Source organism: Triplophysa rosa, linkage group LG2, assembly GCF_024868665.1.
Source record: "Triplophysa rosa linkage group LG2, Trosa_1v2, whole genome shotgun sequence".
Taxonomy (NCBI): Eukaryota; Metazoa; Chordata; class Actinopteri; order Cypriniformes; family Nemacheilidae; genus Triplophysa; species Triplophysa rosa.
The window spans coordinates 2304354-2317712 of record NC_079891.1 but is presented as its reverse complement, the minus strand read 5'-3'; the positions used below and the strand labels follow the sequence as shown (position 1 = coordinate 2317712).

At 37.7% G+C, this 13359-nt stretch overlaps 1 protein-coding gene across 4 annotated transcripts in view; it reads right to left on the bottom strand.

Moving 5' to 3' along the window:
- The window catches only part of LOC130564177 (disks large homolog 4), an 82124-nt gene that overhangs the window by 45661 nt on the left and 23104 nt on the right, over positions 1-13359 (bottom strand). For 2 of the 4 annotated variants that reach the window (XM_057350118.1, XM_057350110.1), the window contains exon 2: positions 640-801. In XM_057350118.1, the coding sequence (XP_057206101.1) occupies positions 640-801 (162 nt within the window). Of the gene's footprint in view, positions 1-639; positions 802-895; positions 979-8490; positions 8753-13359 lie in introns of those variants that run through there. The other 2 variants (XM_057350102.1, XM_057350126.1) reach the window with 2 other exon arrangements.

The following is a 13359-nucleotide window of genomic DNA, read 5'->3' as shown; positions in this document are numbered from 1 at the left end:
CATTCAAAAAACCCACAGACTTTGGCGCGATGGAACTGGAAGTCCTAAAATGCTAACTCGCTTCCGGGTTTTACATATTGCAGATCGTCATCTCTGAGCCTCTCCATTGCTTTGAGTTGACTAAAAAATAATAGAAGGTCAAGTTGCACACATTTCATGGTAGGATACAGCATCACACATTGTGTGCTTTGGTTCTTTACCGCATTTTGGCTAATGTAGTATGCTAGTATGCCATTCTAAATATATAACGTGTGAGTGTTAAGTAGTTAGAGGGGTGTGTGTGTGTGTGTGCGCGCGTGTGTGTGTGTGTGCGTGCGTGCGTGCGTGCGTGCGTGTGCGTGCGGAGTCAGTGGGGGCTACAGTCTAGGAGTGTTTGGATGTGTTCTGACGGCACCTACGCAGAAGTGGGCAACACTCCTGTGGACTAACATACAACATGACTCACACACACACATACACATACACAGGCATGAAAATGAACACAGAGGTCAGAAAGAAAGAGAAAGATAGATGGACGGAAGCAGTACAGACGTGTGTAAGACTGCAAGGGTGTAGTGCACATGCCGGGTGTCACACTGTGTGTGTGTGTGTGTGTGTGTGTGTGTGTGTGCGTGCGTGCGTGCGTGCGTGTGTCCGTACCTTTATAGGCGAGATGTGTGTGTGGGGCGCGTAACTGTGCATGGTGTCCATGGCGGCCAGGTTCTTATCGCTCATGTGAAGCATCTCGGCGCTTTTACTGTGAGCCAGGTGGGCGGGGCTATGCTCCAAGGGCGGAGTCTCTTCATCTTGATACCTATATTTCTATGGGAAGAAGAAAGAAGTCAGAAGCCATTCTGTATTATGTTCGCTTGTATATTCATGGTTATACATATCATGAAAACTCTTAGGGAATAACCTCATTTCTAATTTACTGGAAACAACATCAGTGTACGGAAATGCTCAGGATGATCTCTTTCAACCCCGTTTCCGGCACAAACACACAGCAGGGCCTGAATTAAAGATCAGAAGACTTCCAGTAATGTAAATAGTGAATAAAATACCGCAACACATATTCTCAATAATGTTTCATGTGGATTCTCGTCACTTGATGAATAAATTATCAAATGAATAGGAATCTAACCATTCCTAATATGCAGCTTTCAGTTCAGGAATAACAAAGAAAAAGGGAGATAATATGAAGTCAGCAAGATCACATTACAATGAGCCAGCAATACAACATACTGTACATACAGAGAGAGAGAATGTAAGAGATAGTTGCAAATAAAAGGAAAGTTGAAGAAACAAAAATGATGAAAAGTAAAAACATGATGGTACAAAAGTTTTCAAAGTAAACATGAACTGGTGCTCACAGTACATTCTGCTGTAATGTTATTGTCTGTTTTCAAGTGAAACAGGATATTTAAGGACACTTCAGGAATTGATCGGCTCAAGGTCTCATGCATCCATATGATGGGCTTTTTGAAGTGGGAGGGGTTGAAAAATGAGACGAAAGATGTTTTAAACATGCAGCTATTCTACAGTAGCTATACAGAGTTGTGCATTGCGGTCAGTTTTGGGCGTAACTAGTTTCTAAGCATTTAGTTACTGTAATGTAATTACTTTTCCCTTAAAAAGGTAAAGTAAGGGATTACTCTTATTTTTTCTGTAATTTAATTACAGTTACTTCGGATGTAACTGAACTAAATACTGTGTAATGTATACAATAGAGGAATTGACATTAATATTCAAAGTCTAACTTTGAAATGCATGCATTAATGTATCTATCTCGCATTTGTAATACAGTTAAGTCAGTTAATACTTCATGTAGTTTTATAGTATTTATTTGAATGAATTAAGAGTCGTTCAGTGTCTATCCGAATCACTTAACTAATCAAGGTTGATTTAGAATATAGAAAGTAATTAGCAAGGTTATTTTAGTTTACTAAAATTAAAACTTTGAAAACTTTTCTGTTCATTGAAATCAAATCAAATATTGACCTAAAAAATTACTGGAAAAACTTAACTCAAGGAAAATTTTTAATGTTGCCTCAAAAATAAACTGAAATAGGTTTAAAGCACTAAAATTATAATAATAAACAAAAACTAAAATAAAACTCAAATAGAAATTAATTAATATTATATAGCAACATTAACAAATAAATTATAAAATGACAAGAGCATATACCGAAAATGCTAAAACTTTAACTAACATTAACATAAAAACTAGAAATTTAAAAATAAAAGCGAATTTAAAATATTAGTAAAACTAAAAAAAACTAAAATCAAAAAAACTCTGGTAATTAATAATAAGTAATTAAATACTTTTTGGAGTGAGTAATTTGTACAGTAATCTAATTACACTATTGAATATGTAATTAGTAACTAGTAATTGATTACTTTGTCAGAGTAACTTACCCAACACTGATTGCGGTGAAAGATTACGAAGACAAAAATCATAGTAAGACCACAAATGGGGTACATTTGCGGTCTTACTATGATTTTTGTCTTCGTAATCTTTCACCGCAATCACTTGAATATTATTTTATTTTCTGAGAATGAGGAAACACTCGATTCAGCAGATTTCTGAGAGAAAAATCACCTTCTGCCAACAGGCTATTCAGCTCAATGCATAAGAGCCTTTTAGTTTTCTATTTTAAAACCAGAACAATGAACTGAAATTCCTAGTAAAAAGTATTATATTGTTCGCTTTATTTTTAAGTCAAGTTGATTCTATGGCAGTGGAAACAAATGGCCAGTCAAGGAAATATTGCGGCACCATGACTCATCTGAACAATAAGAACATTTATTATAAGTTACAGAACCAAACATGAAGGATATGAGTTTAATAAAACATTGAATGATTAGTTATATTACACTTAACCTCCCGTAATCCACAAAACACCAAATGTTTGTAATGCTCCACTTTGTTGCACTTTTGTTGTAAACATTAAAAACATAAAGAAATACATTTAGACGCTAACGTGCGCTTATATATTTCAATGTGTATTTTTTTAAGCCTATTAGTTGTAACGCCTAAAAAAAGAGTATAGTCCTTATCAGAGTTATAATAGTTTTTATTTGAGTTTTATTTAGTTTTATTAATATTTTAAATTAGCTTTTGTTTTTGTGTTAATTTAGTTAAAGTTTTAGCAATTTTGGTATATGCCTTTGTCATTTATTTTAGTTTTTGTTTATTATGATAATTTTACTGCTTTAAACTTGAGGCAACATTTCAATTTTTCCTTGAGTTAAGTTTTATTTATTATTAAAATTTTTAGGTCAATATTTGATTTGATTTCAATGAACAGGAACGTTTTCAAAGTTTTAATTTTAGCAAACTAAAATAACCTTGGTCCTTATACGATACTAAAAAAGAAAATATGAATAGGGTGCTGATTCTGTGTGGCCCTACTAAAGTTTAAAAATACTGCTTGCTTTATCTATACCGTTTTTTTGTTTTTTATGTACTGCCTAATAATGATAAAATGATACAACCAGACTTAAAAAAGCTTGTGTAGATGTACTGGCAAACTTCTTAGAAGAAGAAAAACTCCCATCATGCATTGCCGAGCACACACACACAAGCACACAATGTCCTGCCTTAATAAAAACATGTTCAGTTTGGTCTTGGTGCAAAGCAGTATCGATTGGCTGATGGTTCCACTGCAATGAGGACAAGCAGGTTTAATATCTGCAGAGTAACTGTATCCATTACCATCCCCGTTCATCTCACTGCCAGCTGACTGGCTGGCACACTACATTCTAGATTGTGAAAACTCTTCATCAGCCTGGGAATCACAATCACGAGCAGGTATTACTGGTGTGTTTGATGTCATAGAATAAAACACTCGCTTCTGGATTTTGCATACACAAATACGCCATCCCTGCATCACTCTATTCCAATCTAATACCAATACAATACTATAGACAATGTACAATATATTAAAGGTCCAGTGTGTCATTTTTTGGAGGATCTATTGACAGAAATGCAATATAATATACATAACTATGTCTTCAGAGGAGTATAAAGACCTTACGTAATGAAGCGTTGTGTTTTTATTACCTTAGAATGAACTGTTTCTATCTACATACACCGCGGTCCTCTTACATGGAATTCACCATGTTGTTTCTACAGTAGCCCTGAACGGACAAACTGCTCTACAGAAGGCGTTTTGTAAATACATTATCTCTTTTGACAAAGAAGCGAAAACGTGACGACATCTTAGTTCTGTCGGCATCCATAGTGCTTCGAACAGGAGGGGTGAGCGTTGGCTCACAACCTCACCGCTAGATGGCGCTAAATTTCCTACACTGGACCTTTAATATAGAAATATTGTCTAATACAAACAATAGCAAGTAGTCTTCAAGTATACAGTCATTAATAAAAAACAAAACATGCATTAAACTACCTTCGAAATTTGTACGCCAGTAAATTTGCTTATTTTAATGCTCGTTTTGTCTTATTTTAAGTCATCTTGAGGCGTGCTTGAAGGTTTGTTGAGGCCCTGTAGTAGGCTCGAGCCCCCTGGTTAAGAAACACTGCATTAGTGATGGCATAGGTATTTCTTGCGCGTACATGACTGACAAATATTTGAGTTTAAAAAAACAACGATAGATACATCCCGCACTAGCAACAGACGAGTGAGTCAAAGAGACAGACAGAGGGGTCAAAAATGCCACGCTCAACTTTCTCATGGAGTCCTCAGAAATGGACATCCAAATGTCATCTATCCAAATGTGTTTTACCTTGGGAATCAAACCCCTGAGCTTTGCACTGCTGATGCAATGCTTTACCAACTACAGTTGAGCTTCAGGAACATTCTTACCCACAAGCCAACAATCTCCTTCGGTCTAAGTGGACAGTTCTTTTCCAGAATAAACTGAAATGCGGAGTAGATTTTGTTCCAATGGTCATTACAATATGTGTTTTAAAACACAAGCCTTCAGACCTGTCTTTATACAAACACACAATGTGACTCAACTCTTGATCACAGATTACTCGCAATTCCAAACCAACAAACCATTTAGCATTCTCATATGATCGGTGTCAGTAAGCTGAGCCTTAAATGCCAAACACACCAGCGAATTGCTTGGTTTGATAGAAGTGTACACATGAAATACCCATGAGAGAAGAGAAAGAGATGGTCAGCCGAAGCCTGTGAGGTGTGGTTTACACTACACATCTGCTTGTCTCTGGTGAAGAAAAGGGTGAGATGAAATGTTTAGAAACGTCCTTAAATACAACACAAATATAACGCTACATTCTTCTCATAATTCTTCTTTTATGGCCTCTGGATTACAAATCTGAAACAATTAGACACATGAATGATGATCAAAACATTAATGATAATAATAATAATAATATTGGTTGGATCTTCCTGGGCCGCTTAAGCGCAAGGAACTTATGTACTCACTCACTCTTTTCTCATCATTTACAACAGCTAACATCTTAAATAAATGTCCTCAGATCTAAAGCCTTCTTTGTGGAGTTCAAAGCTGCCAGACAGACAAGCAGAAGAAATTCATCCTGCATCATTCATTATTCATCGTGCACTTTGTGAAAACCTGATTCTGTGTGTGTGCGCGCGGGTGCGGCCTTGTTTTTATATCTCAGTGGGGACTTAAACCTGAATGCCCACCAACTGAGGGGGACTCGTGTCACCGTTGGGAACATAATTGAGGTCCCCATGGGCAAGAAAGCTTATAAATCATACAGAACAATATTTTTAAAATATTCGATTTATAAAATTGAAAAATTCAAAAAGTGTGTGTGTAACTGACAGTAAATTAGGGCTGCACGATCGTGGGTAAAATGATAATAATCCACGATTATTTTAATAACACAATTATTTTGTCAGAACTTATTTTTTTCAGAACTTTGTTTTTAATTTCACTTCAACATGTTTATTAGGCTATACTTTACAGCCAATGAATATGTTATAATCTGCTGCCATTGAACGTCTTCAACTCCGTATTTTAAAGCACACAAACAATGCTTTAATCTAACCACAAAAAATCACATCTTGTGACCTTTGGAATGAAACTTGGCTACTCCGTTTTGATTTCTTGTTCTTTTATAAATCATTACCATTGGTCACCCTTCATGTTTGTCTGTGGGTTTTGCGAGTATTCAAATGTTAGAAATGCAGTTTTTATTTCCTGTAAAGTGGCAGTTTAAATGATACAAGCTTTGCGATGATTTACTGACCTTATCGGGAGTTTTGTGCTCGCTTTTAAAACATTAACATCACAGCGACTATGCTCGGTTAATTATAAATTGCTATCAGGATTAAAATACGATTAATCGTGCAGCCCTAAGAGGACTCATTCTCACGCGATGCTTACAGTAACACTGTACGGGTGCAGAACATAAATGCAATAGAATCGGAGGAGAGATGTGCAGATATTTAGCCATTCTGTGAGAAAAAAAGGAAATCAATGAATGAAATGAAAGAAACATAAGACTGTACAAACGAGAGAGAGGAGAAAAGACAACCTATGTCACTCAACACCGGGAAGTCATCCATGTTTTCAGGAGAATGCTTGAATTACAAATACCGCATGGAAAGACCAAAATGTGAATACATTCTCCAAAACGACCATAATAACATACATGCAGATTTATTATTCCATAAATAAACAAGCTATCATTTCTTATTACGCGGCTCGTTGGAATGCTTGATTCTGATTGGCCAGTCGCGACATTTGCAGGTTTGTTATTCATTTACATTTGTTAATGTAAATATATATTTTAGTAACGTATATGACATTATATTTACAAATGATTCAACCAAATTGCCTGTTCATGACATTTGAACGTCGATTCTTACCTTAAAACCGACCGATAGTAAACGCCTTTTTTCGTTTTAAAATAGCAGAGTCAAAGTCTGAAAACAAGACAAGCGCAGTAAATTCTCACAGTTACTGATGGAAAAGTACAGCAAACAGCAAAGAAGGCTCTCTTAAAGGGTTCTCCTATATTGTAACTTTGGACAACACTTCACAAAACGTTTCTGGCTGGCAACATTCTTACCCGGTAAACACAGAGCATAACTTCTGGCCTTTTTTACTCAAAACTGAATAAATCTTCTATAGGAGCTTATGTTTACGCTTAATTCTGATATGGGGAACAAAGAATCCATCGTTTTAAACTCAGGAAAGGTTTTAAAGATCATCAAAAGATTTCAGTCGAGTCTGTCTAAACCTTCGTACGGTTTGCACTTTAAATGCATTCCTGTCCTTTACATGCCTCCAAGTTTGCGAAAGTCGATGACAATGAAGATCTCACGTGTCACGGCACATATAGACAGTGTGTGAGAGTGAACACACGAAACATCTATCTCAGTGTTTTCGAGTCCCAAAGCTCTCTCCACACCATCAGTTTCTCAAGGTCATCTCAGGCACTATCTGTGTCTCAATCTACTTCACACAGGACGTATCGATCCGGCTCCAATCACAGCGCTCCGGCATAGAACAAAAACAAGAGCAGCACAAGTGCAGTTCGCACGTCGTCGCATTGAGAAGAGAAATTGTGAAAAGGGTTTGACAGATTTGCTTTGCTTGAATTAGAATTCAAATTGGAGCTGTCTAGACATGAGGGAGACCGGGGCAAGTTGTCACAAGAGAAGTTGTCACATTAAAGGTTTGATTTGAAAGATTTAAAATGGTTTATTGTTTGTAAAAGGAAAAACTAATGAAGTCATATTATATTCTCCAAACAACAAATTCTAATATTATCATATTCTTGTAATAATCCTTGGGTAACCAATAAAGCTTGATGGGATGCATTAGGAAAAATGTTTTTTTACACTTGAATACAGACATCTTTAGGATGTTTTTCTTCCGATATTATTTCAATATGTATTTCAACATCTCAGTGTGACAGCTTACCCCATTCAGTGCGATAAAATGCTCCATTATAGAGAAATAGTTTGTTCGAACTTGTCGTTATTTATTGCACTAAATCTTTTTTCTCAAAAGTCTCCCCTAAACGTCCAGACAGCCTTTATGGGTTGTTCAGCAAGCATTGAGATGGGCCATTCTGGTGGACTGTCGAGAGCCATATTGCAAGACCACAGAGCGCCAAGCTGATATGACACCAGATCCCTGCCCGACCTTCCGATGTCTCTGGCATGCAGCTGCAGAGAGACAGGTGGCTATCAGTGGCATCCAACCGCACAATGAGCTTTTGATGGGAAGTAAAGGGATGGCGGATTTTTACAAAGCTGCAGTGTTGCATGTCCAACTCTCACTAACACACCACATGCATTTTCTCATTCATCGCTCTTCATTTGACTGGCATTGCTCAGTTTGGTAAAGCATTGCGTAAGCAACGCACAGGACGTGGGTTCGACTCCCAGACAACAGCCTACTGATTACACGTAAAGCTTGACACTGTAAATCGCTGTGGATAAAATGCTCAAATGTAACGTGAACGACAGAAACCGTTTACATCGTTTAACATCCATTAAGGAAAGGAGACGGGCGCGCGCACTCGCGCCCCGTGCTTACCTTACAGCCGAACATTAACGACAGCGTCCGTTTGCTACATATGAGTTTACACTGGCACATCACCGGAGAAAAGCACTTGAGGTTCCTCAGAGGAGGAGACATCACGTCGACACCCATAGACTCTGTAGGCACGGATCACCGGCCGCGCGGCGCGTGGCCAAAGACGAGCAGTGATGACGAGAGTCTCAACGCTCTGCGCGTGGACACCAGTGTGCTCAGAAACAAGAGTGAAACTCTTTCATCCTCCGTGTAACTGACGCCGAGTGGGAGGTTTGACCCGGTGAGGGGGAAATTCGAGTTTGATAAACACCGACAGTGCGCACGCACTCGAGACAGATCAAATAACGCCGACTAGTGGTGCCGAACCCGATCTCGTTCCCACTCCGGTTCAAAAAGGCTTTATTAGGGGCGATAAACAGTCTTTAACGTAATACACAATCACCCCCGTCGATATTCCCTGACGAAAAACTGAAGGGATATCATTCATATAAATGAAATCATTAGGTATCCAAAGAGACCATCGTCCTCATCCGGAGGAGGCAAATAGCACTAGAATATTCTCAAAAATACTCATTTGGAAGATGTTTAACAAAACCATCCACATTAAAAAAGTATTATAATGAAACTGTTATATAGCCTATAATGTACTATACATTCCTGTGTGTGTATATTTGAATATTTTGTCACTTCCCTGCACAGGCATTTGAAGTGAATGGTTTCCAGTACAACGATAACGACTTTAAAGTGTAGTTTGGTACAAAAAATGTCTTTAACTCCCATCCACCAGTACACACACTCACCCAGACACTCTTAAAAATAGATACAATCCTCATAGTAAAGATTAATTCAAGTAAATGGACACGAACGTGAAAACATCAAAACCAAGAGAAGTCTATAAAATGACACGTGTGTGTGGCGCCCTCTAGTGGCGTCAATGAGCCGCGAACTGTCCATGGTGCTGAAATGCAGAACGATTGGTTGCGGGTCACTCAATCCCCAAAGCTCGTTGTTACCGAAACACGGAAACAGCGAAAACAGTGAGCATGCACAAAACCACACCATCAAACCACGAGAAAGTCTGGAAGCGAAACCAGGCCTGCACTCGAACAAGCTGTTAACACCTCAGCATACATTTGATGATCTGACAAATTACGAGCGTCTCATAAACGAGCACTTGTTGATGAAGACGTTACAGGTGTGTTGTTTTTTAGGGGCGCAAGAGAGGCAGGTGTCAGCTGTATTGTGCATTCATCTCAGGAGCGACTGCGGTGCGAAACTAGCCACGCATGGGTGACGTAAGCGCGCAAAGACACTCTGCGCGCTGGCCATAAAGGACAATACAAATACTTAACATTCACCTAATTACAGCTTACAAACACATTAATACGTGGGCTAACAGGTTTCGAAAAGTATTTAAGTGTTTTTATGATCTCCAAACAAATAATTCAAGACCTTCTCTTTTTTCAACCATTTTTACAAAGAGAATTGTTTTTTAATTCATGTGATGTTTTAATGACCTCTGTAAAAATTAAATGATTCCGATGTTTTATAAAAGTGAGTATATGAATACACTAAATTCTTTTTGTGTTTGTGTTGATCGTGTGCATCCTTCCAATGCATTTCTCAATTTCCATGGATATTGATAAAGTCGGAAGCTGTGCACAGCCTGCAGCTTTAGTATGAAAGATAAAAAAATCTCTCACACACGCTGTACACACATGTAATACAGTTGACTTGTGATCATGACACACACTGCACTTAAATCTGAATTATCAAATCACATTTAAGGTGTTAACTAACCTTGCAGGGATATCACTTTTTTGTGTCACTCATACTGTCATGACTTTTGAAAATTAAGAGACTAATGTTGATATCCGGTACAAGTGTTATGGTCATAAAAATATTCTGTAAGTAAAGAAAATTCACTGGGACAAGGTGAATTCACCGACTTGATGACCTCTGCTGGACAGGAGGTGTACTACCCATATGCATGGGTGAACATTTTTGGAACACTATCTTAGAATTAAAGACAGGTTTTTGTTTTTAAGTAATTGATCGAATAACTGACACTGACACAATTCATCGGAAAATCTAAAAATAACCCAACCCTACTAAACACTATACGCTTGCTTTACTTAAGTATGCTGATGTTCCGTGTGTTGTTTAACATCTCCCTTAAGTGTATTGCTTCGTCTCCTATCCCACAATGCTTTGCAGCAGAGCAGAGTCCTCTGCAGCTGGCAGTTAATGTATTTCCCATCCAGCTGAAAAAGCAGAGAAAGGGGGACTCCTTCCCTAGCCCGATGAGCGTTGCCATAGTAACATCTGCATGGGCGGGGATTCCCTAGCGGTTAGTGAGTTGGCTGGCTGCTGCATGTAGATGCAAGTGTGTGTATATCTGTCATGATAAGACATCTCACAAAACATACAGATATACACAAATAATAACACAAAGCCTATTCAATAATGAATAATCACACACCCGAATCTAAAGACGAGCTACCTGATAAAAAAAGAAAAGAATGCATTTAAGAGAACAGTACGTACAGTACCGAGAGCTGCATTCCATTATAAAACAAACTGCTGAAATATTTATTAATAATGACACACTATTAGATCATAAATAAGCATTATCGATTATCTAGTTGCACTAGAATGAAAAGAAACGACAAAACGGCATATTTGAGTAAAGATGCTTCACATTTAAAAGACTTCCGAGAATCGTAGACTGATGGATTTCACACATGTATAACATGACATAACATATTTCACCCAGTTTGAGAGACGGTAGTAATGGAGGCTTTTCTCTGGTTAAATAGACATTAACTCAATGTTATCTAGATGTTATTATAGATCTGGAAATTTCTCTCTTTAAATTTTCAGTATAAGTCTGCATTGGATCTTGTTTAACAACTATTTATTGGGTATTTAAACAGACCTGTGTGGTATTGATGAAGTCTGTAAAGTTGCTCCATTAGGCATGGATGTGTTATATGGCTGTTTAACAGCTTGCTTGTCAGATAACTTATAAAATGTGTTAAATTATGGTCTTAAAAAAGAAGAAATACTTAAATGACTTCATCAAATTGACAGTAACACTTGGACTATGAAGAATGGTAGAAAACGAGCAAAGTTGTGCTTAACTTTGTATACATGGATTATAAATGCCTTTATGTCTTATCAGTTTTTGCTGATCAATAGTACATCACTATTATTCAGCACCTTCTATGATTAATATGCATATTATTCAATCACGTCAAATACCCGTGGTTTAAACAGAAGCACTTATTTTAAAAGCTGAAATGAAACAGAATGCCATAATGAGGAGTCATGATGTGTCACACGCATAAACAAACCAATTCAAGTGAATGCACCTCCGTATTAACGAATTACTGTTGAATTATTATTTCGTTCATACTGGTTACTGTTACATTTGTATTGGTATTTAAAGGGCTTCGGCTCGAGTTTATGAACCGAAGAGTTTAACTTTGGAAGAAAAACCGAAGAGTTTTTAACTATTGTTTTTAACATGCTATAGCTGCTGGTGTGATATACGTATATATATATATATATACTGTATATTATAACTTTTATTTGTTTTTATGGATATATTTATATTTGTTTTTCTTTCTTTTCAAATTGCCTGTGTTTTTGTTGTAAAGCACATTGGTCAACTGCTGCTGTGTTTAATTGTGCTACAGAAATAAATGGACATTGACATAGACACGTGAATACACACAGCTGAACACAAACTGTGTTTCCAAATGGAGATGTAAATGACAGCTGACAGGAGGAGCTGCTAACCAGATTACACCGGTATGAATGAAGGCTGGTTTATTCCGGTGGCTCAACAACACAACACAACACAACACAACACGGAAAACTGGTTATCACAGCGTTTCTGATGAAACTCTCACACACAGATGCTCATCCTCTGAGGTCACGCAGGGCCAGCAAGCATTCAGTCAAACGTGTCCACTGTCACCATCAACTGTCACTTCTTTCTTTTTGCCTATAAAAAAAACCCCCACTGTTGCTAAGAGGTATATGAGTTACAGTATGAGATGGGTCAAATGACCTAAAAATCCCTTTTATCAAATAAAATCATTGCACCAGATGGACCTTGCCATAGCTAACATCTATTATTTTTCGAACATTCTCTATGTTAGGCCCGGAAGACCTGTCGTTTCATACAGTCATGTGACCGCGGTAATATTGAGACTTATTTTGCTATCGCAATAACACGATATCGATAATATTGTTACATCGCCTAATAAATATATGATATAATATTGACATTTTTACTTCAATAAAGCGACAAGTTTCATTTTGGTACAATCTACAGTCAGCCACTTGACCTTTAACCTTTAGTTCCTGGCCTGTGCCGACCTTCCTGCATCTCTTTCTCTCTCTTCCTCTCTCGCTCGCTCCTTTTACAGGATTGTAGCGTACGAAGCCAATGAATATTATATGCCCACATTAGTGAAGATATTTGATTTGGCGGGGAGGGTGGAAGCTTTTGAGCTTGATGGATATCAAATCTGCCGACATGCAAAACGGACCTTTTCCCTCAGTCACAGATTTCTGTATGATCGGCAAACTTACTTGGCCATGACGACAATCTATTGCGTATGCTTATATTTACAAGCGTATTCTTTTGCGCAGATGCACAGACACACACCCGATTTACCCAATTTCTGACACAATACAGCAGACGCAGACTTTTATACTGTCTAGAAAACACAAACACACACTTAAGAAACCTGTTTGGTTTGAAATGTCTGTGAACGTTTGCGAAATTAAATCAAAGCAGACACGTCGCATGAAGAAATATGCACCACTGTCCCATTCATAAATGCAGTTTATGCT